Below are 24,916 nucleotides of genomic sequence, written 5' to 3'. Positions count from 1 at the left end.
GGCTGAGCCACTGTGAGATCATTGCTCCTGTTAAGCTCAGCTGCTGGGTCAGGAGCTGCCCTGAGTGCCTGCAGTGTCGGATGGAGCCCCGGGAAGAGAGGGGGACCGGAGGAGGGGAGCCAGCTGCTGCGGGAGACACCGGCCACTGGTAAGGGAGCTGCTTCAGCAGCAGCTCTGCTTCCCAGGGATTTGGGGGTGTTGGGGCCTTGCTGGGCAGCTGCCCTGTGGCTGCGGTGCCTCCTGCAGCCGCAGCGCTGGGCACCGTCCAGGCAGAGCCGAAAGGCGCCTGCACGGAGTTGGGGTGTTTGTGGGGGACATGCCTGGCTGGACGGGGCTGGCTCCTGCAGGGTTTATTGCTCTCACAAGGTTGGTGCTGAGCGGATTAGGACAGTTTCCCAGCTGGTCTCCTGTGGCCTGATTTAACCTCTTGGGCTCTGTAACGCACCCAGGCTGGGCAGTGCCAGGCACTCTGAGCTGCAGCCCCCCATGGCCGTCTGGGCACTGGCAGGTCCCAGGGCTCTCCCAGGTCCCGCCCCCTTTTGGCTCCAGGATTGATCTCTCTCAGAGGGGCTCAGCACCCACTGCCCATGGCACTGCAGGGCTCAGCACCGTGGGGGATCAGGCCCTGGGTCTCCTGCCACCCTTCCCAGCTTCTCAGGCAGGAGCTGCTGCCCCTGGGAGCCTTGATTTCCCTGTGTTCAGCTGCTGCCTAAACGCCATGGTGAAGGGCCTTTTACAGATAGCTGGCGTGCTCCACAGGATGGCAGGGATGGTGCCACTGTCTGGGGGGGACAGCAGGGGTCATTCCAGATCCCTGGGGGCAGATGATTGCCCTCCTCCAGCCACTTCCACCTAAGGATCCCAAAGTACATTGATGTACTCAGCTTTCTGCAGCCTGCCACAAGCAGGGGAAACTGAGGCACGGGGCGAGGAAGAGACTTGCCAAGGTCCCAGCATGAGTCTGTGGTAGCCTGGAATGGAACCCAGGCAGCCTGACTCCTGGCGCGGTGCCTCAGGCAGCACTCACAGCAGCCCCTGTGGGACACTCGTGCTCCCCAGAGCTGCGGGTTCAAATCCCCCCAGGGCCTTTCGCTCCTTCCCGTTGGCCAGGCAGTTCGCGGCGCTCCCGTGTCCTAGGGCAGCATGGTCCCAGCCTTCCCGGGGGACCTGGTGCTGTGTGCTGGCTGGGGCAGCGACCTCTCCCTGGCGCTCTGTGGGGGTTTGCAGTCAGCAGCCAGGGGCCCCGAGCTGCAGAGGGCCCTGGTGTCCCCCCTTCAGGAGTCCCACATCACGCATCCCCCCCCACGAGGCACCCCCTGCTCCCAGGGATGGCTGCTTGGCGGCATCTCCCATTCTTTTGCACCCTGGTGGGAGAGACTTACCCAGCCCCCTCCCCGCCGGACCTGCCAGCACAGCCACATTCCCGCCCCCCTCCCCCCCACCGACCTGCAGCTCCATCCCATGGAAATACCTGCCCACGGCCAGTGGACCGTGATCAAACTGGGACCCTTCGCTCTGCCCCGTCCTCCCCCCTCCAGACCCTGCAGGGGCTGGAAATCCCCCTGGCTCTGCTGGGGCAGCGAAGTGAAGTCCATGGGCCTGGGCCGGTTCCCACCAGCTGTGGGGCCTTGCCCCCACCAGTCACTAGGGCACGCTCCTCCCTCGCTCTCCACCAAACCAAGCCCATTCCCTGCGCGGATGGGCCAGCGGTTCTTGCCTGGGTTCGAGCCGTGCTGGAGGGAGACACTCCGACCTGCAACCCCTGGGGGGGGGGTGGCTGAAGGCTGGGTGAGTGGGCATGTGGACTGGAATTTAGCGGGCCCCGTAGGGCTTGGGGGGGGAGCTGGTGGCCTTGGGAGCACCCCAGCTTTGGTGGCTCTGCTGAGGGGGCCAGAGTGCAGCTAGGTGGGGGAAGCAGGATGTGTCTCTCCTCCTGCTAGCTTTGCCCCAGGGTCCCCCCACCCAGTAGAGTCAAGCAGGGAGAGGGGCCATGTGTCCCCAGCCCCAGAGAAGGGCCTGCAAAGAGGTGAATGCCAGAAAGGCCCAGGAGCAGAGCACAGATCCGAGACATTTGCCCAGTTCCCCCTGGGCTGAGCCCTTGTGTTTAGCTAAAGCATCTTCCCCCAAAGGCAGCCAGGCTGGGCTGGGAGACAGCGATAGCTGACGACTGCCCCTCGTCCCTGGTTCAATCCCCTTCTCAGGCTGGCTGGAGCAGCTCCCGCCTGTGAGTGCCGACCTCTGGGCAGACGCCCACGCAGGGGGTGTGATCAGCAATGAGATTGCACCAAGCCAGTGACAAATGGGAAGTCCTGGGTCACTCGCCCCGTCTCACCACGGTCCCAGCCAGCCCCTGGGGGCTCTCCAGCCCAGACGGCACCCAGACTAGCTGGACTTGGTGAGTGCGCAAATACTTCTCGACGGGACGGATCACTCCCCAGTGGCCTGTTCTGTTCATTCCCTCTGGGGCACCTGGCACCAGCCAGTGTCGGAAGACAGGATCCTGGGCTAGAGGGACCTTTGGTCTGACCCAGTCTGGCTGCTCTGATGTCCTGTGGTGAGGGGGAGCATGAAGCCAGGGTGCAGGCAGGATACCAGTCTGGGTGGGCTCTGGGGGGCTTGTGGGGAAGAGGACGGGGGGGAGGCCTGGTCCCAGAGAGGGTGGCATGGACGTGGGCAGGGGGAGTTGCAGTGAACACTGCTAGGGCACCTTCCTTTTGCAGCCCCTTTACCAGTGGCTGGGAAGGACCTGATCTCGGATTGGCAAAGAGCTGGTCCCGGTCCGCCCAGCAGCCGGTGCTGTCCCAGGGCCCCCTCCCCTTCCCAGAAACTCAGTGTGTGGGTCCAATCAAAGCCGCGCCGTTGGGGTCAGCTTCTCTCCAGACTGCCCGTGCCCGCCGGGAGCCAGGGGCCAGACGGCTGCATCAGGGCCGCCCTTTCCGTTTCTGGGCTGGCTCGAATCGCCCCTTGGCGCACGCCGGCGGGAATGCTCTGGGCTCGTAAGTGAGTTCAGCAGCAGGGGTCAAGCCTGCTGCCGGGGCGAGCTCCCTGCGGAGGGGCTGAGGCTGCTTCTCGAAGACGCGGGCAGGCGCCGGGCTGATTCCGGGAATCCGCAGCCCTGGTTCTAACGCGGCGTCTGCCACACGCTGCTCAGCCTGTCTGAAAAAGGCCCGTCGGCGGCTCCTGGGCCGGTTGGTCACCAGGCCTCGTTTCACCTGCACTCGGGGCTTAATTTGCAACGAATGAGGTGCCAGGGCTCAAGCAACTGTTCTACTTTCATAACTGATGCAGCCAGGCCAGAGATCCTGGGGCTCGGCCCTGGCAAGCCCTGGCACAAATTCAGCACTGCCTGCACTCCAGTACAGTGGGCTCGAAGGAGCAGCTCCGAAGGGCATGTCCAAGCGGGGCATCTCTGCCGGGAGGAGACCGAGTGGGCCAGGGAGCCAGGCGGGGAACGGCCGCTGGAGAAGGGGCAGCAGCTCGGCTGGTGTAGATCAGGACAGTCACCAGCGGAGATACAGTGAGTTGCACCCGCTGGGGATCTACCCTGCTGGCTCCGCCCTCTCCCGTTTGTGAAACAGCCTCTCCCTCGGGGCAGGACGGGGGTTTAATTCTGGGGGGGGTGTGTTTCCCAGCTCGGTTAGACGAACTGGCCCATGCCCTGGGTCTCCGCGAGACCCCCTCGCAGCCCGACGGCCTCAGAGCGGCACCAGCGAATGCCCATTGGGCAGTGGGCACGCAGAAGCTGCTGCCACTGGCTCTCTGTGCTGCCAAACCGGGCACACTCGGAAGAAGCTGGCTGGTGTTCCTGTCACCCCAGCCCCCCCCACCCCGCCTAGCATGGTTTAAAGCCGGTGAGCTGTCCAGGCAGGGGCTGCCCTTCCCCTGTGTGGGGGCAGCACCTGGCACAGTGGGTCAGCATCCGCAGGGGTCGGCATTGTGCCCGGCTGGCACTGTCCTGTCCGAGGAGTGCCCGCTCCTCTCTGCTTGTGGTGCTGGGCGATCCGGTGACCGCAGTTCCGCCGGCCTGTGGCCACTCCTCTCCCCAGAGGGCTGGGCGGGCCAGGAGCTTGGCACACGGGGCTCTGGCTACTCTGACGGCTGGGCCATTACCCTGGGCTGGAGTGCAGCCAGCTATCTGCTGGCCAGGGGCCCCTCCAGACTAGAAGGCGCTAAGGAGACTCAGGCTGCTCCTACCCCTCTCGCCCAGCCCAATCCCGGTCCCGCACCTGCAGCACCTGTGCCGGCAGGATCCTTAGCAGCCGCACCCTGCGCGGGGATCTGGCCCAGCCTCCAGGACGTGAAACAGACGCTGAGAAACCACCAGCGTTTTGGCTGCTTCATCAGCGCCCCTGCCAGGCTGCTCCAGGGACCCAACGCAGCTCAGGGCCCCGGGCGGTCCTGGGCCTCTCCTGGGCTTCCCTGGGGCTTTTCTCCCTGCCGGATGCAGCCGCAGGGCAGACCGGACTCGGCCGGAGCCAGGTTCTGAGCTGGGGCCGCTGGACGCAGCCCGACCCTGGGGTTCTCCCTGGCCACCAGCTGCCAGCCTGGGCTCCGCTTCGTGTCTCCGCCCAGCGACTCCTGAAGGTCTGAGCTGGGCTGCTGGCCTGCCCCATCCCTGCCCATCGCATGGCCACGGTGCGGGCGGGTGGGACGGCGCCTCCCCGCGTCCTGGAAGAGGCAGCATAGATTCATAGATTCATAGATACTAAGGTCAGAAGGGACCACTCTGATCATCTAGTCCGACCTCCTGCACAACGCAGGCCACAGAATGTCACCCACCCACTCCTATGAAAAACCTCACCCATGTCTGAGCTATTGAAGTCCTCAAATCATGGTTCAAAACTTCAAGGAGCAGAGAAGCCTCCCTCCAGTCAACCATGCCCCATGCTACAGAGGAAGGCAAAAAAACCTCCAGGGCCTCTCCAATCTGCCCTGGAGGAAAACTCCCTCCCGACCCCAAACATGGCAATCAGCCAAACCCTGAGCACATGGGCAAGATTCACCAGCCAGATACCCAGGAAAGAGTTTTCTATAATAAATCAGATCCCATCCATCTAATATCCCATCTCAGGGGATTTGGCCTATTTACGCTGAATATTTAAAGATCAATTACTTACCAAAATCCCATTATCCCATCATACCATCTCCTCCATAAACTTATCGAGTAGAATCTTAAAACCAGATAGATCTTTTGCCCCCACTGCTTCCCTTGGAAGGTTATTCCAAAACTTCACTCCTCCCTTGGCACCCCCAGAGGCTGGTGAAGTGCCACTACCTGGAGATGCCGATTGCTCCGGTAATGAAGAACCAATGGCAGTGGATCAATCGGTTTCAGAGGGACAATCTCCCCAGGGCAAGGTTGTTTCTGTGCCTGAGAGATCCGGGCTATATCCTTCGGTGGAGCATCCTTCGGTTTTACCGTCGGCCCCTGTTGCACCGGTTCGGATTACTGATTTGCCTGAAGGGGGAGAATTTGGTGATCTGACGCAGGAACAAATACTTCGCCGTTTGTACAAGGAGGGCAGTAAGGCTCAGCAGATAATGGATGAACTGGATCGAAAGGAGGGTAGACCAGTGGGATCATCACAGTCGGTTATTGAAACAGCTACGGGATCAAGGCATACCAGATCCTTCGCAGTGGCCTCATGTTTGCAAATTATGCGGATATTATGACTGTACGGAACATCTCACATTGGAAGGAGCCTTGACGACAACAGCAGAGGACGACTACCGTAAACTTTTGAATCCTATTACGCGACAGGTCCGACCAAAGGCAAAGCCTCTGCCGCCTGAGTACTCTCCGGTCAAATGAGAACAAGGGGACAGAGGGAGAGGGGTGATTTGGAGAACAGAGGGAGAAAGGAGAGAAGGATCCCCTGATCCGATTAAGAGGTGGCATGGGTTGATAAAGGATGCTATTATTGAAGGGGAATTCTTGGATGCTATGCCAGCTATGTTCCCAGTTTCAGTATCACAGACCGGGGCTAGAACATGGGTACCGTTAGATTGGAAACTAATGAGGGAAGCCCAAAAGGCTATTATGGCATATGGGCTAAAAAATCCTTATGTACAAGCATTATTGGAGCAAATGTTTTCGGGGCAGGCTATGTGTCCTTTTGATGCACAAAAATTTGCTGACATGCTATTAACACCCACAGAGAAATTATTATGGAAAGATTCGTGGAAAAAGAAGGCTGAGCATGCGGTAGTGACTAATTTAGATAAACCCCAAGGCGACCCTCTCCAGGCAGCAACATTAGACATGCTGTTGGGAGAGGGGCGATTTGAAGATCCTCAGGTACAGGCGCGATTGGTACCCCCAATATTACCACAGTCTCAACTTCTAGCATTGGAGGCATTTAAGGAGCTCCCTGATTTGGGCACCCCTTCACCCCCATATTTAAAAATCACGCAGGGGATGGGCGACTCCTTTGCCCTCTTCTTGGATCGTCTAAGAACGGCATTGGATAGGGCCCCTAATTTAACACCAGAAGCCCGATCGGCGCTAGGATTAGATTTAGCTCTCCAAAATGCTAATCCCATGTGTAAGAAGATTTTGGTGACTTTGCCAAAATCGGCCTCCCTAGTCGATATGATTGAAGCCTGCACTCATGCCCCCTTGGTGGAGGAGGAGGATAAGGCAAAGATTCATGCACGCGCCTTGGCGGTAGCCTTGAACACCTCCAAGCCGAATTGGCGAAAGGGAAGGGAGGGGGCGTCTTATCAATGTGGTATGATGGGTCATTTAAAACGAAACTGCCCAAAGAAAAGGGCACAAACGCAAAGCGGCTCACCCCCTGCCCCTTTTCCTGGGACCTGTAATCGATGTGAAAAATTCGGCCACAGGGCCACGGAATGCCGCTCTCGGTTTAAGAAGGATGGAACCCCATTGCAGGGGGTGGGAAATGCCTCGCGGAGCGCCAACCGGCAGGGCGTGAGGACAAACAATACTCCGGCTGCTTTGATGGCCTCCGCGGGGCAACCGCCGGCAGTGCCGGAGTTGATTTGGCCACCGCCACCGACTTTACATTAGAGAATGATGAGGTAAAAGTTGTCCCTTCCGTGGCCTCTGGACCGCTGGGGCATGGGCTAAGTGCGTTATTGATTGGCAGATCATCTTCTTCCCTTAGGGGGCTCTTTGTGCTTCCTGGGCTGATTGATGCCGATTACACAGGGAACATAGGAATTATGGTACGGGCACTTTGCCCGCCCATTACGATTATGGCCGGAACAAAAATTGCACAGCTAATACCTTTCTGTGTGACTGTTCCCTCTGCATTACCTCAGGTGAGAGGGACCAGTGGGTTTGGGTCCTCAGACTCTACGCCACTGACGACGGCATTTGTTCTATCAATCGGAAGGGACCGTCCTACGCGTGTAGTTCAATTCAGAGGCCAAGATGGCTTTTTCTTTGAGCACCGAGTTCTTATCGATACGGGAGCGGATGTTACGGTGTTGCCCCTGCATGCATGGCCATCGACATGGCCACTGCAGCCAGTAACCACACCCCTTCAGGGTATCGGTGGGCAACGTAATCCCATGTTGAGTGAATTCTTTATTAACATTACTGATGTCACTGACCATACATTGATGGGGTCGGTTCGCCCTTATCTTGTTGATACAACAGGGCCCTCTCCTTGAAGCTCCCCTCCCCTGGAGTCGGAGTCTAGCTGTCGGACCCTGATTTCATTCCGAGGGGTGCTGTTACCCCCCCCGGGGGGAATTTCCCGCCCAGCCCCCCTCTCAGGCATTTGCAATTATCTGCATCATTTCCCTTGCAGGCTCGGTCTCAGCCCCAAGGGAAGCTCTGGGGATCGTCACTCTGGGCTCTGCAGAGGCAGCGGGGATAGAACCCAGCCCCCTGCCCCCCACCCCCAACTCCCTGCTTGGCCCCGGCCCGGGGCAGTGCCAGGGCTCCCGGACACGCTGGGCCTGACAGTCCATCCAGCGCGGGCAGCGGCAGGGGGTGCAGCAGGCCCTGCCCGGCTGCACATGGGTGCAGCCCGGTCCCTGTGGATGGAGGGCAGGCTGGCCATGCACCTTTGCCCGCTCCCCTTGGAGCTAGCCCCCCCAGGAGGACACAGCCATGGAGCTTGAGCCCCTTGCCCCCATCTCTCCTATGTAGGTCTCTGTCTCTGCGGGCCCTCCCCTCTCTGCCACTTGGGGACCGAGTCAGGAGAGAGCCTGTCTTCACGGGGACTTGCCACTTGGGCCTGGTGAATCACCCTCAGGCCTTTCCCGAATCCGGAGCATGCGCCAGGACCAGATTCGCAACTGAAGGGCTGAAAGAGGTGACTGGAGACAGCTGACCACAGGCAGGCCCTGACAATCCCCCCATGCTGCTCTGCGGGGGCACCCAGTCCTGTTTTTAAACTCCCCCGCCCTGCTATCCTGGCCCTGGGCTCCCCCAGTTCTGCTGGTGCCTCTCATTCCCAACCCGCAGCCCCTGATATCCCAGCCCTGGGCTTCCCCAGCTCTGCCAGTGCCCCTCAATCCTGACCCACAACCCCTGATAGCCCTTCCCTGGGCTCCCCGCCCCTCAGCTCTGCTGTTGCCCCTCATTCCCGACCTGCAGCCCCCTCCTGCCCCAGCCTTGGGCTCCCTCTGCCCCAGCTCTACCAGTGCCCCCAATCCTAACATGCAGCTCCCCCACGGCCGTAGCAACCTTGAGGTAGCTACAGCCTCAGGACAGTGGCAGAGATGAAACCGAAGAGAACCGCTGAGTAGCGGCAGCCATTCAGCGACCCCGGGCAGGCGGGGCCAAGGCCACGGTATCAACTGGCCTGACCGAGGAGAGTCAGAAGAAACAAGGTGTGTGAGCTACCCAGCGAACAAACAGGACCCCGTCAATGGACCGACGGCGGCAGCTGGGAGAGTGCAAGTCCCCCACTGCAACGATGACACAAAGGAGCAGTATAGCCTGGTTTGCAGGGCCTATGAGATTGAGCAGGCTGCAGAGGCCTGGTGAAGGCCACGTCCCTCAGGTGGGCTCTGTACAAGTCACCTGCCCCAGCAAGTCTGCAGCCGCTGGCTCAGAAGCTACAACAACGGCAAAGCCTGTTGAAGGAAAGATGGAGCAACCAGCATGGGACTTGGAGTAGGGGTGGCCTGGTTGCAGGAGGGAAGCATTTGGAGGGGGTGCCAGGCAGTCAGTCTGTGTGAATATGGCTGGAATGCCCACTGTGGTCGCAGCACCGCTGTCCCTGGTGCCCTTAATAAAGAGCTAATTTTGTTTCACACGCCTGGAGTCCTCTCATGTTATCATCCCGAGTCTGTTGTATGCAACACCAGCTATTCCAGCCCTGAGCTGCCCCCACAGCCCCCCAGCTCCGCCGACACCCCCGTCCTGGTGCAGAGTGCCCTGGTGCCATGGGGCAGGAGCTATCTGGATAAGATAGGCAGATGTGACTGTATTTAATGACTCTGGTGTTTTCTCTCACTAGATGCCTGTTGGGCCAAGCCCCTGCCAACAGTGCGATGGCGTTGCACCTGTACAGCCCTCGTGAGTGTCCCTGGAGCTTCCCCCAGGCCGAACGATGTGTGGGCGGGGCAGGAGAGAATGACATGAGTTTGGGCGAATCACGGGGCATGGTCAGACCCATTCACAATCCTGCCAGCACTGGCCGGGGGGGCGGGGGGGCCCTGCCCCCTGTGGTGTCTGGGCCCCTGCCTCGTCCTGATCCCTGGGTCTGCCCCAAAGTCCGTAGAGCTTGAGTGAACAGCAAACCTGAACCAGTGGCTAGAGCAGTACATGCCAGGGGGAGCTGGGAGAGCTCAGACAGGTGGGGCAGGGCTGGGCCAGCCAGCATCTGGGGCTCCCCGCAGTCACTCCTGGTGCAATGCCATGGAAGCTGGGCGAGCTACAGCACTTCCCCCATGGCCACTAGCTCTCCATGGGTGAGCTGATCCCCTCCCGATGGGAGACAGAGGCCAGCCGGGGAGCAGGGCCCATACGGGAGAACAGAGGCACCCCGGACACGGGACTACAACTCCCAGGAGGCACCCTGGCAGCAAGGGACTGGAATTCCAGTCCTGGTCAGTCTGTTCCAAGGAGGTGCCCCAAATGCCCCCCAGAACCCCACGGCAGCTCAAGGGCTGGCATCTTTGGGGCGAGTCGGATTCACCCAGGGCTGCTCAGCGGCGGGGTTGTCCACAATGCAGAAGAGGAGAAGTCTCTGGGGCCAGATCCTCTGGTGTAAAACTGCTGATTCTGCCCGTTTGCACCAGCTGAGGAGTTGGCCCCATGTGAGGTGTAACGGGATAGTGCGGCCTCTGATCTCAGGCACCCTGGTGTAAATCTGGAGTGATCCCACTCCAGAGTCACTCCATTGTAACTATGGTCCGAATTCCCCTCCCCCCGCCCAACCTTTCGGGGGGGATGTGGCCATTGTCCCGTAGGTACAAGAGCATGTAGGTCTATCACAGTCGCCAAAGGGTTAACGGTGTGGTAGGTTTGCTCCAGTGATGCTGGTTGCACAATGGGGCAAGTGCCTTGCTCGGGCACCATTTCTCATGCCCCTTTCAGAGGAGGCCAATGAGTCCCAATGGTCCCCTTAGGAGACCCTCAGATCACTGGGAAGCCACCTGGGTCACGGGGGCAGGTGTCAGCCAGCCAGCATTGGGCACCTTGTGTGGGTGCTGGCCAAGGCGGGCGGCAGGCATCCGCTCCCACAGCAGGCCACTCCCAGTGGTGCCACCTCCCCGGTCTTCCCTTGCTGAGCGCCTGCTCTCTCCCCCCGCGCCCGCAGGCCTCCAGATGGATGGGACCCTGGAGCAGATGCAGGAGGGGACTCTGATGCGGAAGGTGAAGTCCAAGAGCTGGAAGAAGCAGCGATACTTCAGGCTGCAGGACGACTGCATGACCGTCTTGTACAAGTCCAAGAAGACTGGCTACACCAAGTATGCCTGTGAGTACAGCTACTGCTGTGTGCCAGCCCATTGGGCCCTCAGTAGGGTTCAGAGTGAACGGTGTGCGGCTGTGCGCGCAAACCCCCATCAATGTGTGTGCGCAAACCAAGGTGTGTGTATGGTGGATGTACAGACATGGGTATATGGAGGATTCTTTGCACCTTGAAGTCTTTAAACCATGATTTGAGGACTTCAATAGCTCAGACATAAGGTAGGGGTTTGTTACAGGAGTGGGTGGGTGAGATTCCGTAGGCTGCATTGTGCAGGAGATCAGACTAGACGATCATGATGGTCCCTTCTGACCTTAAAATCTACGAGTCTATGATTCTATGTGCATGGTAGGCGTGTGGTTATATATATGGGTGGTTAGAGGCGTGTGTGTGTGTGTGTGTGTGTGTGTGTGATTGTGTATGTGTGTGCATGCGTGTCCATGCAGGAAGGTGTCCCCCATGTCCCTCCCGGTTGGAGCCCTGAGATTCCTTTCAGATGGCTCCTGCTTTGTTGTGATGCTCTGCTTGGGGTCTGCTGGAGCTTACAGACAGCTGCCTGCTACACCAGCCTGTCCACCACACCAGCAAAGTCCCGAGACTCTGCCAGTCTTAACCTGGCCATGGAGGTGCCATGCAGCGACCCCCAGTTCCTGAGCTCCCCAGCGGCCTCTGTCTGCAGTGTCTGGTCCCTTTCACAGAACACTCACCAAAATGATTAAAGCTGCTGCCTCCAAGCCAGTACACATCACAGCCTGCTCCTCAGCGCTCACAGGGTTTACAGGCAAATGGAGAATGGCTGTGAAGAAAGAGCAGAGATCGAAGGGACTTCCCGCAAGAGAGAGAGCGAGTCTGGTTATGAATCAAACAAACGTGAAAACAGGCTTTCTCGTGTCTAGAACTTATCGGGTTACAAGCCAGGTCTCTGGCAATGGCTCGTTTACGGTCAGTTCTCAGCATCTTCAGCCCACAGGCCGAAGGATCCACCTTTCACAGATCCCATGAGCGCTGGCCTCTTTCCCCTGTGGGTGGTGGATAACTAAGGGGTTCTCTCCCCTTTTTTTTTCTAGTCCAGTCTTCCTTTGCAATGTATTCTTCGGAAGCATCTCCCCAGAGAAAGGTTCCCCCCTGAAGTTTGTCTCTCCCTTGTGACTTCCCTTCCCCTGTCGAATCGGAATTGAATGTAACACCCATTGTCTCTGGCATCACCAGGCTGAGTTTACCTTGGAGACCCCGGCAAAGAGGCAGAAATCATTCGGCTGCCTAGGACAGACTTGTGTGTCAAGTGTGCCCCAAACCGTATTTCAGGAACATGTTCCCAGCACACAGCCACAGCTCTGGACACGCCATCCGCGCATACAGCACCCAATGATGTTAATGGCCGCTGGCATAACAGCCCTGTCTTGATGCTCTTCTATAGTGCGTTGACATTGTAGACAGTTGATTCAGTTCCTTGTTCTTTGGGGTTCAGATCCCCTGTGAAGGCCAAAAGAGGCTCAAAAAAGAACGAGAGAAGTTCCTGGAGGACAGGTCCGTCAGTGGTTATTAGCCAAGATGGGCAGGGATGCAACCCCATGATCTTTAAATCTCTGATGGCCAGATGCTGGGAATGGCGATGGGATGGATCACTGGATGATTCCCTGTTCTGTTCATTCCCTCTGGGGCACCTGTCCCTGGCCACTGTCGGCAGACAGGACACTGGGCTGGATGGACCTTGGGTCTGACCCAGTCTGGCCGTTCTTATATTTTCACTCTGGGGTTTCTGAGTCTGATTGTCAGACCCTCCCTTCTCCATCCCCCCATCACAGCCCCCTTCCTGCCATCCTGTGGGAGACCATGGGTGCTGTATGGGTTGGGGAAGCGATCACCAACTGATTCTCCCAGGGTCTCCAGCACAGGGCCCTATTGCATAGGGTCTCCCAGTGTTTAGATACCAAGGGACAGACCCCAGAGGCGGACGGACAGATGGATCTGGGGACGGGGTGACATCTGGTGCAGGCCTTGACCCTCTCAGGAGCCTGACCCACCCCTCTCATCCATCCAGTCTCCATCAGCGATGTGGAGACGGTGCGGGAGGGGCACCAGTCCGAGGTGCTGCAGAGCCTGGCCGAGGACTTCCCGCCCGAGCACTGCTTCACTGTCATCTTCCATGGGCGGCGCGGGAACCTGGACCTGATCGCCGGCTCCCCCGAGGAGGCACAGTGCTGGGTCCGGGGCCTGCGTCGCCTGGTGGAGATCGTCACCAAGATGGACCAGCAGGAGAAAATGGATCAATATCCTTCCGCCAGCCTGGCCCCAAGCCCCGGCTTCCCCTGCCTCCTCGGTGCCCTTTCACCCGTGCAGAGGAGCAAAGCCAGGGGTCATGGCTGGGAGACACCCCCGTCAGCCTGGGGGACGGGCCTGGCTGTCTTGATGTCCCCTGGGTGTCTCCTCCTCCGTGGATGGGGAAGGGCCCCTGGGGCAGGGATGTGCCAAGTGCTCACGTGTGGGGGGGCATTGGGAACTGGTGGGCATTTAGCTGGGTCAGTGTGGGGGGGATACCACCGGTGCCCACAGCCTATGGACAGCACCCACCTGTTCCCCTCCCCTGCCTCAGGCCCGGGCCCCTTCAGCACACGCTGAGCGCAGGGTACTCTCAACCCCCGCCCCCGTCACTTTCCTTAGCCCCCCCCGGCAGGTAGATCTGCAGCTGGTTCCAGAAGGCCGATAAGAACAAGGACGGACGCATGAGCTTCAAGGAGGTGCGGCAGCTCCTCAAGATGATGAACATGGACATGAACGAGGACCATGCGCTCCGGCTCTTCCAAGTGAGCGCTGTTCCTGGGGGAGGGCCAAGCTGGAGCAGGCTGGTATCACCCCCTTCCTTGCCTCCCCCAAGACTGTCCACCCCCACCCAAAGGCTGTTTTCAGAAGGAAGCCCTCGAACGGAGCAGGTCACAAGGGGCTGATGGAAGGGCTGCCGGTAGGGCTATCCCCGTGGGGCGTGGTGGGGGGTCCTTGTGTCTCTGTGATGAGATGGCGATGGCCTTGCTCTTCTCCCTCCCTCCCTCCCCCATGGCCCGGCATCGACCCTGCCTGGCAGCCAGCTGTAGAGGACACACCCCAGAGTCCCCTGGATTGAAATCAGCTCTGCAGATTCCCTTAGGCCCAGCATATGGCTCAAGCCAAGGAAAATCAGCATGCTGGTGTCAGGGCTTGTGGAGAGCTGTGAGCAGAATGTGCACATGCGCGTGCACACACACGCATGCACACACACACAACTCCTGCTGCTATCATGGGCCCTGCCTATTCATCAGGAGTCAGATGCAGGTTGGCCGTGATGATGGCCCCTTCGACTGGTCTCTTCGGAGCTAGCAGGCCTCACCCCCCAGTGAGGTTTAAAGGGGACACAGCTCACGAGTTTGGGACCCCAAGTTTAGCTTTAGAAAAATAGAGGGAAATAGAGATTTTACCAAGCCTGGCTATTCCCCATCCATCCATCTGTCCACCTGTACCCCCCATCCATCCGTCCATCCACCTGTACCCATCATCCATCCGTCCATCCACCTGTACCCATCATCCATCCATCCATCCATCCACCGTTCCATCATCCATCTGTACCCATCATCCATCCATCCTTCTGTACCCATCCATCCATCCATCCATCCATCCACCCATTCTTCTGTACCCATCATCCATCCATCCACCCATCCATCTGTACCCATCATCCATCAATCCTTCTGTACCCATCATCCATCCATCCACCCAATCGTCCATCCATCCATCCATCCCCATCATTCATCCATCCACCCATTCTTCTGTACCCATCCATCCATCCATCTATCCACCCATTCTTCTGTACCCATCATCCATCCATCCACCCGTCCACCAGTACCCATCATCCATCCTGCCATCTCTTACCATCCGTAACCCACAGAGCTGTTTATAGTGCCCACCATGGCATATCTAAGGAAGGTAAATAAAGGCCAGATCTCACTGTGGCAGGTAGAGGTGATTTTGGTAGCAGCCTCTCTCCTGACGCATGGGGTGGTCAGTGCTACGGGGCAGTCAGTGCTGGGGTGGGCAGGTAGGGGGGACATGCACTGGCACTGTCAGTCCTGCAGCCTCCCCCAAGCCCTGCTCTCACTGCAGATGGCCGACAGGTCGGAGTCGGGGACGCTGGAGGGCGAGGAGTTCGTGCTGTTCTACAAGGCGCTGATGCAGCGAGACGACGTGCTGGACGTCTTCCAAGTGTTCTCCCAGGACGGGAAGAAACTGACCCTGCTGGAGTTTGTGGATTTCCTGCAGCAGGAGCAGCTGGAGGGGGAAAACACGCAGGAGTTCGCCATGGAGCTGATTGCTAGATACGAGCCGTCTGAGACCGGTGAGGGTCATGGAACAGGGCAAGGGAAGGGACCAGCCCTAGGCAGCTCCTTCCCTACAGGGCCGGCTAGTTCTTTGCTTGGTCTGTTACATGTGCATAGTGACGGGTCTCTCAGCCTTTCCTTGCAGGAGGTTCCCAGCCAAATTCCTCTCCCAGACTGGGAGCAATGGGGCTCACTCTTCCCAGGATGGTGCCCCCTTATTCAAAGTCCAGTTTTTGTGATCTCCGTACAGCTGCTGTCACAGTAAGAGTGAAAAGTGCATGGATGCCAATGTGCTGTGCCAGTGTGCCTGCCACATGGGTGTATCTCCGGGGTGGGACAGGGACCCCTGCAGGGTCTGGGCACATGGGGGGGTGGGGGATTGTCTTGGTATTAAATTGTAATAAAATGTTCATTGTCTCAGGTTCCCCAATTGTCTTTCATGCCCCACTGGCTGCGAAACGCTGCTCGGGAACCAGATGGACCCTAGCGTGCACCCCGCTGGGAGCTGGCAGAACCCTGCTCCCAACTCCACACTGCGCCTCTGATGGCAGCCGACCTCGGGCCCCAGGGGAGAGTCAGATTCGGGGCAATTTGAATGGGCGATGAGAATATGACTGCACACAGCACTATCGAGCCTGGGCCTGCTATGTTTGGGGCTGTGATTCCAGCAGCAACAACGGAGCACGATTTGCCTGGCAGGATTTATTCTAGTCTCCGCCCAGTGCTGCCTGTTGCCTGCATTTCTCTCACCCGCTAGATATTTAGTGATTTTTTTCCTCCCTCTTACTATGGTCTCTGGTGTTTTATTAGCTCTGGTAATTGCCAGGATCTCCCTTCTCCCCTTTTGGGAAGATTGGCACCACGCTTGCTTTCCTCCAAGCAGCTAGGAGCTCTCCTCTTGCCCTGGGCTCAGGGCCCCACAGGAGACAGGTCCCTCGCCGGGCGGGGCAGCTGGACCGAGCTCCCCGGTCTCTTGACGCTGCACTTTGTCTCGGCTCCTTCATCTCCAGCCAGGGCACGGCACATGCTGAGTGTCGACGGCTTCCTCCTGTACCTGCTCTCGCCGGAAGGCACCATCTTTAACCCCGCTCATGGGCTGCTTTGTCAGGACATGACCCAGCCCCTCTGCCACTATTTCATCTCCTCCTCGCACAACACCTACCTGCTGGAGGACCAGCTCCGGGGCCAGAGCAGTGTCGAGGGCTACATCAGGTACGTGAGGAGAAGGAAGCTGCTCCCGAAGGGCATCGCCTGGTCTCCATGGGGGGCAGTGTCGGGTATAAAGGGCTGCCAGGGGGCAGTGTCGGGTACAAAGGGCTGCGGGGGGCCTCTGGGATCATCCTGCCTCGGTGTCCTGGCACAGCGGGAGGGGAGCTGTGGATTTGCAGGAGGTGCTGCCTTTCCAATGAGATGTAAACCCAATGCCTGACCATGTAGGGTCGCTAGGTCCCCCTGCCCCCTTTCAGCAGAGCTGTAGCCGCACTGTCTCTGGTCAAGTTCAATATGGGAAACGTTATTCTCCCACCCTAAGCCCCTGCCTGGATGGGATATTCCCTGTCGCTGCCTGTCTTATGGAGTGTTGCTGTTGAGCAGCTACCATGTTCCGCTCAGAGGTGGCTGCATCACTGTGGTAGGCAAGGCCGTCCAGAGGCATTGTTTGCTTTGGGGCCAAGAAGGAGGTGCCGGGCTGGGTCACCTGCCAAAGCAGGGAACACTGCGGTCGAATCATGAGACCCCGTGAGTAGGGGATAGAGGGAGTCCATCGCTGGTGGCATTACACCTGGCCCCGCTTACTCCTCTGTGTATCCCCAGCCGCTGCACGCACACAGGGGGGACTGTCCCTGTACTAAGAGCTGGCAGCCAGCCTGGGCGCAACAGACCGGAAAGTCGTTATTCCAGATGGAGACCCGAGGACCAGGGAAATGCAGCCATTGGCCCGTTGGCTGTGGCAGAGCTGGGAGCTGCCTCGGCTTCCCCCAGGCCAGGCCAGTCCTGCCAGCCTGGCAGCCCTGGGGCGTAACCATCAGCCCAGGGTGGGCTGGTGACCGGGTGAGGCCGCGACGAGCCGGCGTCGTACTCCCCAAGGAGCAGGGCGGTGTTACCGGTGGAGGGCGCTGAGCAGTCTGTGGGGCAAGGCTGCATCTCACAGGGCATCTCCTTGGCAGGGCTCTGAAGCGGGGCTGCCGCTGCTTGGAGGTGGACTGCTGGGACGGACCCAGCGGGGAGCCTGTCGTCTACCACGGCCACACGTTCACCTCCAAGATCGCCTTCAAGGACGTGGTCACCACCCTGGGGCAGTACGCCTTCCAGGTAGGGCAGCCCCCCACCAGTAGGGAGTGTTAGGTGGCTACATGGGGCAGGTTCTTGGTGGGGGGTCTCGACCCCTGGGGTGGGTCACGACGGTGGTCAGGGGGTCGTGAGCACCCTACCCTTCTCCTCTTGCTAAGGGGGTTGGGGGATCCCACTATGGGAAAGGCCAAGGCTGGCACTGCCCTATGGCACGTTTGCAGCGCCCCCTTGTGTGACAGTCCCCTCCACGGCTCGGCGCTGGGAGCCACTCGCCCCAGGGGAGTTGACTGTTGAGCAGCTGCCCCGTTCTGCTCAGAGGTGGCTGCATCACTGTGGCAGGCGAGGCCGTCCCGCTGGAGGAAAGGCACTATGGGCATTCACATCGTTGGCTTTGGGGACAGGTAGGAGGCACCAGGTTAGGTCACCTGCCAAAACCCCATCACTGGCTGAAGTGCTGCAAGCATGATCCAGGCCCCAGGTTCCTTCAGCTTCATTCAGCTTCCCCCCTTTGGGACCGGGGCAAGGGGCAGGGGGCAGGTCATCACGGCAGCCTCATGTCGCCCGGTTCTGCTGCAGCGCTAGGTGGTGTCATGCTGCAGGGAGCCGGGTGGGTGTAACTAGGGGGCGCAGGGCAGCAGGGAGGGGGCGGGGGGCTCGGCAGGGGGCGTGGGGTTGCAGGGGGGGGTAGGGGGCTTTGCGGGTGGGCAAGGGGCTCGGCAGGGGGAGGGGCGGGAGGCTCGGCAGGGGGAGGGGGCGGGGGCTCGGCCGGGGGCACTCTCCCCCTCACACTCAGTGCTGGGTCCTGCTGGCGCTTTTCGGCCTGGCCTTCCCTCGGGAGACAGGTGGGTTCTTGCCTGGCCGGCCCCAGCCCCACTCGGTGCCCGCGGGAGGCCCTGGTGGCCGAGGGGACCTGGAGGCTCTGGCCTGGTCTTGGCACCTGCCCCAGGGACCAGCAGCCGCGGGCTCTTCGCTTGGCAGGCATCCGACTATCCCGTCATCCTGTCGCTGGAGAATCACTGCGGCCCGGAGCAGCAGGATCTCCTGGCCCAGCACCTGAAGGGCATCCTGGGAGAGCGGCTGCTCATGGCCCCCCTCGACGGCCACGACCCGACGCAGCTGCCTTCACCGGAGGTAGGGGACAGGCTGGGGGGCTGTCGCTGGGGGGCCACCCTCTGGCTCTGAGCTCCCGTCTCGGCCGTCCCGCCCCTCCGCTGATGCCTGCCCCCCGCCCCCGCACGCCGCCCATTAGCAAACTGCCAGGGGTGCATCAAGAGCGCAGCCAGCCGTTCCCGCAGGGCCCTGGGGTGGGGCACCCGCTCAGGCTGGGGCTGCCCTGGGGGGCGGGGGCATTGCATTTCCCCCGTCTCCAGTGCGGGCACTCGCCTGCATCCATCTGCACCAGCATCCCCACCCACAATGTGTCCATCCACCCTGCCATGCTCCCTGCATCCCTCCCTTCACTGATCCCTTCCCCCTCCAGCCCTATATCCCTCCCTCCATCCCCTCCCCCTGCATCCCTCCATCCCCTCTCCCGGGTGTCCCGCAGGAGCTGAGAGGAAAGATCATTCTGAAGGGGAAGCGGGCAGAGAGCCTGGCGCACTCGCCGAGTGGGCAGCCGGACAAGGCCCTGGAGGGGGAGGCATCTGAGGATGATGATGAGCCAGAGGTGGAGGAAGACAGCCTGAGCCAGGAGGCCAAGAGGAAGGCCAAGGTACAGAGACGACCTCCCCCAGCCGGCACCGCACCGGGGCGGGGGGGTGGTGTGGATGGCTCCTGGTGGGTGCTGGCCAGCTGGCGGCAGCGTACCCGGGGACAGCTCCGTGCAGTGGGCCGACACCCTCCCGCACCCCACACTGGGGCTTTCCCGGGCTCAGCACCCCCACCCCAGATCGCCCCGGGTGCTAGGGGAAACGCCTGCCTGGGCTCCGAGCCGCCATAACCCAGCCAGGGCGCCCAGGCCGTGGCACACTCCATTGGTTTGAGCTTCTGCCAGGAGTTATCCCGGCCTCCTGGCTCTGCCCACGACTGCATGGCCCAGCGGCGATGGGCATCTCCGTGCCGGTGCCAGCTCCGGAGCCCAACGGCCGGCGTGCACGCCCGCAGCAAGCGCGGCTTCCCCTGGACGCTGGCCCATCTCCGGGGGCAGGAGCAGCTTGGCGCCCAGGACCCGTCCAGCCTGCCCAGCAGCTGGTGCTCCAGGTGCTGGCGCCTCCAGCCATCGGCCCTGCCCCGCAGGCTCTGACCCGCTCGGCCCTTCGCAGAAATTCCAGGCCACGGAGCTGTCTGACTGCATCGTCTACTGCCATAGCGTCCCCTTCCGCGGCTTCCAGCAGGCGCTCGCCCGCCGCCAGCCCCACGACACGGCCTCCCTCACCGAGGCCAAGGCCAGGAAGCTGATCAAAGAGGCGGGTAAGGGAGGGGGTGCCCCAGCTGCGGGGGGCAGCGAAGGGGTGAAATCCCAGCTGCTGAGAGGAGCGTCCAAGCGCTCCTGCTGGGACCCCCAGACGTCTGGCAGGGGGCGTGGGACAGACCTAGCATTTAAACACCCAGCTCGGCCTCCCGGCCGGCAGGACCTCCCAGCCATCCAAACCGAGTAATGTGCCATGGGGTCCTGTTCCCGACCAGCCAGGTCACCTGAGATCCAGTGGATACGGCACCGGGCTGGGGGCAGGACTCCTGAACTCTGGGAAGATAGTGGGAGAGAGCTGGGGGCTGGGAGCCAGGAGTCCTGGGTTCTCTCCCCAGTTCTGGGAGGAGAGTTCTGGGGTTAGGGTGGGGAGAGCTGGGAGCCAGGACTCCTGGGTTCTAACCCTGGCTCTGCCACTGCCTCCTCCTTGGAGCTTCCCCCACCCCCATGGCTCAGTTTCCCCTGCCACCTAATGGGGCCGATGACACTGACCCTGCTTTGCGATCTGGGCGGGGGAATACGATTGAGTGTCAGCGATGCCCAGACCCTCCGCAGGGCTTCGCGGGAAGCTGCTTTAGCCACACCCCATCCCGGAGGGAGGGTCCCCGGCCTGCGTCAGACGGGCTCAGCCCAGATGGTCCCTTCTGGCCGTCAGTTTCTGGATCCACGGATGGGCAGCCTCAGTAGTGAGGCCCCAGGGGTCTGGGTCGCAGAGACCACACTCTGTCGCACCCCCTAGCCAGGGCAGGGCAGAGCCATCGGCCAGAGCCTGGTGAAATCCACTGCCCTTGGCAGCCGGAGCCCCCAGCCTCTCTGGGGCTCACTGAGCCTGGGGTGCAGCTGCCCTGGCCCTGCATAGCCTGCGCTGCTCTGGGGCGGCTCTGGCTTCCTAGCGCCCGGCGGGTCCTGGTGCCATGGGGCGGCTGCAACCAGCGGGAGCCCCAGCCCCAGCCCCATGCCCAGCTTGAAGGCCCTCTTCCGCTGGGCTCTCACACTAGGGTGGCCCTGGTCCATCAGCTTTCTGCACAGGCAGGGAGGTTCTGTGGGTGGAGGGTGGGTGAGGGGTGCCTGTGGGGAGATGGGGGCCCTGTGGGGGGGGTTTGGTGAGGCTGTGGGTTGGTGAGGGGGTAGCTGAGGGGGAGGAGGTCAGTCGGGCTGTGGGTGGGTGTCTGGGGGGTGTCCGCAGGCTGATTGGTGCCTGCAGGCAGATTGGGGGCCCTGTCGGGGAGGGGCCGGTGAGGCTGGGGGGGGTCACTGTCTCCTTCTGCCCCCAGGGAACGAGTTTGTCCGTCACAACACCTGGCAGCTGACGCGGATCTACCCCAGCGGGCTGAGGACCGACTCCTCCAACTATGACCCGCAGGAGATGTGGAACGTGGGCTGCCAGCTCGGTAGGGCCCGGCTGGGGTCCGAGGGGGGACGCGAATCCCCAGTGAGCACCCCAGGGACCTGGCCTGGGGCCACGGGGCGCTGGCCTGTTTGAGTCGACCGTGGCCTGGCTCAGCTGCTTCCGAGGCAGCCCCAGGCCTGGGGCCCTGTGGGATCCGCCAGCAAAGCATGTCCGGCTGCCGTGCGCCCGGGGCTCGGCCAGGAGGTGCCGGCCCCTCTCAATTACCGCTGCAGTGGCAGTAGGGGGCGCCGTGCCGCCAGGGGCCCCCTAGCTGAGAGGTAACACTGAGCCCCCCCCGACCCAGGAGTGTAACCAGCCCCAGGAGCTGGGCTAGCGGTGCCGGGATCCTGGCTCAATGTCTCCTGTCTCTTAAACAGCCCCTGCCCTGGATACAGCAGCATCCTTCACTTCCTGTCCTAAACTGCGGGGTGCTAGTTCGCGGGTGGGGAGGGGGGGAGTTCACCAGCACATTCCGAGAGCCTGTGGGGAGCCCCGGCTGGAAGGGGCGTCTGGGTCCCGCTGCTGCAGCTCCACAAGCCCCATCCGCCTCCCTCCCCACAGTGGCCCTGAACGTGCAGACGGCCGGGGCGGAGATGGATCTGTGCGACGGGCTCTTCCGGCAGAACGCCCGCTGCGGCTACGTGCTGAAGCCGGCTTTCCTGAGGGAGACAGGAACTGCCTTCGACCCCGACAATCCCCGGAGCAGGGCTGGGGGTGGCCCGTGGAGCCTGGCGATTCAGGTACACCAGCCTCCCGCAGGGGCACTGCCCGGGGGCCTCTCTCCACTGGCAGGAGAGGAGAGGGGGCAGGGAGTGCCTGGTGCTACGGGGCTCAGCTGGGTCGGGGAGCAGGGGGACAGGGAGGTTTCATCGTGCACCATGTTCACGCTGGAGACAGGCCCTGAGACCCAGAGCTCAGGCCGAGGCCGGTCCTGGGTGCAGCCTGCCCCATGCCTGCCGAGGACCCAGCTGCTGGCACTGGCAGAGCTCCTGGGGCCTGTATGGCTGCCAGTTCTCCGAGCTCACGGGCCCTCGCACTGCTGTGCGGTGTCGCCACAGGTCATCAGCGGGCAGCAGCTCCCCAAGGTGACCAGCGGCAAGGCAAGCGCCATCGTCGACCCCCTGGTGCGCGTGGAGATCCACGGCATCCCCGCCGACGAGGCCAGGCGGGAGACCCAGTACGTCGATAACAACGGTAAGTCCGGCCCCGGGCAGGTGAGCCAGCCTGCAGCGCCGGCCCAGCTGGAGGAGCGTGCTCGGGGGGCTGAGGTCCCCAGGCCCTGACCCATCTCTGCCTCCCCACTCCAGGCTTTAACCCCAGCTGGGGTGAGACGCTGCAGTTCAAGGTGCATGTCCCCGAACTGGCCCTGGTGCGCTTCGTGGTGGAGGATTACGACAAGACATCCAGGAACGACTTCGTGGGCCAGTTCACCCTGCCCTTCGCTAGCATCAAATCAGGTGAGTGCCAGGCCCAGCTGCTTCTGCATGGTCCACAGCTCGCTCCACCCTCCGCTGGGGGCTGGGTCAGGGCTCAGTGTCGCCATGGCAGACCCAGGAGAGCGCGCCGGAACAAGAGCCAAGCCTGTGTCTCTGACAGTCCCCCATGGAGAGAGAACAGCACGAGGCGGTTGGGCTGGGAGGGAATCGAGAGGGGCAGAGGACAGGGCGACCTCCAGCTAGTTTGGGATGTGGGGAGGCAAGGTCCCCGCCCAAGGAAGAGTGGGACTTGTTAGGGGCTAACTAGGAACCAAGAGGGATGTTGGGTACTGTGCTGGAGAAGGGCACGTACAGATGCTGGAGAGGGGCGGGAGACCCAGCACTGGGGGCAGTTGAAATCAGGCTGGAGGCAGCCACCCAGAATAGACCCCAGGGGAGGATCTCCCACCCGGGACCGGGAGTCCACAACTCTTCTCCACTGTGGCCTGCCAGGTCCAACCCAGCTCACTGGTGTCTCCCTGCAGGTTATCGTCATGTCCACCTCCTGTCCAAGGACGGCATGGCCATCCCGCCCTCCTCACTCTTTGTTCACATCCAAATCACGGAGCTTCCCTACCCCGAGTAGCAGCCGCGTGGGTCACACCAGCCCTCTGTACCAGCCGTTAACAGCCCTGTCCCGCCAGCTGCTGGAGAGACACTGCCCGGCCCTGCCCTGCCCACTTCCTAGCCGAGGTGGCTTTGCACGACACTTGTTTCTTTTTAACTGGCCTGTAGTCATTTGGGTTGCTGCTATTTTGTTCCTGCTGGTTTGCCCGAATCTCAGCCGGGCTGGGAGGCAGGTGACTGCCCCTCATCATGTGGCTCCAACCCGACATCTCCCCTCCACTCTGCACTGGGGCTGCCAGGCGGGGCTCTTTGGGGGGTTGCATGTCCCGGCCAGTAGCACCCAGGTTTATTCACTGCACGCGAGGGGGCTGAGCCCCAGCTGCAGGGCTAGAATCAGGCCAGCTCTGCTTCCCCTCGCTGGGTTAGACAGCGGCACCTCCAACCTCCTGCCACGGGAGGCCTCACATTGTTCTTTGGCTTGTAGTAGCACCACTCAGGGAGCGGGGCCCCTGGGCACTACCTAGACCCAGAACTACACCTCTGCCCCAAAGAGCTTCCAATGGGAATAAATGACAAGAGTCCTGTGGAAAGAACCCGGCCAGCCGGCTGGGCGGGGTCAGTGCACCAGCTGCTTGCCCAGTGCTGTGTGGGGTGGGGGGCTGAAGGAGGGAGCTGGGGGGCCGTCTACAGGAAGCTCCTCCCCAGCGTCATGGGCAGCCCCAGAGAAAGCACAGAGGTGCCCACTGGACACCGTAACCAATGAGCACCGCCTGCCAGCCGGAGCCAGGAGACTCCGGTTTCCATAGGCCCTGGAAGCTGCACTGGAAGAAGCTGGTGTCTGGCTCAGCCCTTGCTGGGGGTCTCAGCCCAGCTGCAAGGCCCTTTGTCAGGTGCTCCAGGAAGAGCTGGTCTCTCTCCTTTTTCAAAGGGGGTGGGAGAGAGAGACACCGAACGCACTTGTTTTGCACAACCTCTCTTGGGAAGCCACGAGGCAGGGCCTGGCCGGCAGGGAATTGCACCAGCGTCCAGCAGCTGGGGAAGCCCCCAGGTCCCATTTGTACAGATTCCCCGTGGTGCTCAAAACTGGGATAGGGTATGGGGCTGCACCCACACAGCTCCATACACTCCCGCCATGCTTGCTAGGCTGGCTTGGGGGAACGCTCTCCTTCCTGGCCCTTGCTGCTATCTGTCACTGCCTCCCCCCAGAACAGAGACCTACGGCCACAGCCACCCAGTTTGGGCAGAGCTTCCTCTCCTCCAGCCCCTCTGACCGGGGAGGCCGTGTGTCCAATGCTTAATTTGTAATCAAAGAGGTGCCATGGCACAAATTAAGCACTGCACACGACCAACAATATATATCATAGGAACCTACGACTCCAACAGACTGGGGTGTCCCCTGCTAGGCTCATGGCTCCAGTCTCATTTCTCCTTCCCCAGCCTCCAGGACCAGTCCCAGCTGAGCATGGGAATTACAAGGAAGTCAACAAACATGGACAATGGGGATTCAGTGGCTATAGGGTACTTTGACAAGGTCCCTCAGCAAGGCT

At 61.0% G+C, this 24,916-nt stretch overlaps 1 protein-coding gene across 1 annotated transcript; it reads left to right on the top strand.

The window, feature by feature from the left end:
* PLCD4 (phospholipase C delta 4) lies at positions 1–24,916 on the top strand. Its single transcript, XM_038421983.2, has 16 exons — positions 1–148; positions 9,444–9,502; positions 10,749–10,907; positions 12,940–13,178; positions 13,577–13,702; positions 15,027–15,258; positions 16,252–16,453; positions 17,407–17,551; positions 18,509–18,661; positions 19,077–19,241; positions 19,792–19,939; positions 21,212–21,328; positions 21,889–22,067; positions 22,386–22,521; positions 22,635–22,784; positions 23,288–24,916. The coding sequence occupies exons 2-16, from the start codon at positions 9,478–9,480 to the stop codon at positions 23,386–23,388; spliced, it is 2,277 nt and encodes a 758-aa protein (XP_038277911.1). The 5' UTR covers positions 1–148; positions 9,444–9,477; the 3' UTR covers positions 23,389–24,916.

Source organism: Dermochelys coriacea, chromosome 11, assembly GCF_009764565.3.
Source record: "Dermochelys coriacea isolate rDerCor1 chromosome 11, rDerCor1.pri.v4, whole genome shotgun sequence".
Classification (NCBI taxonomy): Eukaryota; Metazoa; Chordata; order Testudines; family Dermochelyidae; genus Dermochelys; species Dermochelys coriacea.
This window is presented reverse-complemented; position numbering and strand designations above follow the sequence as displayed.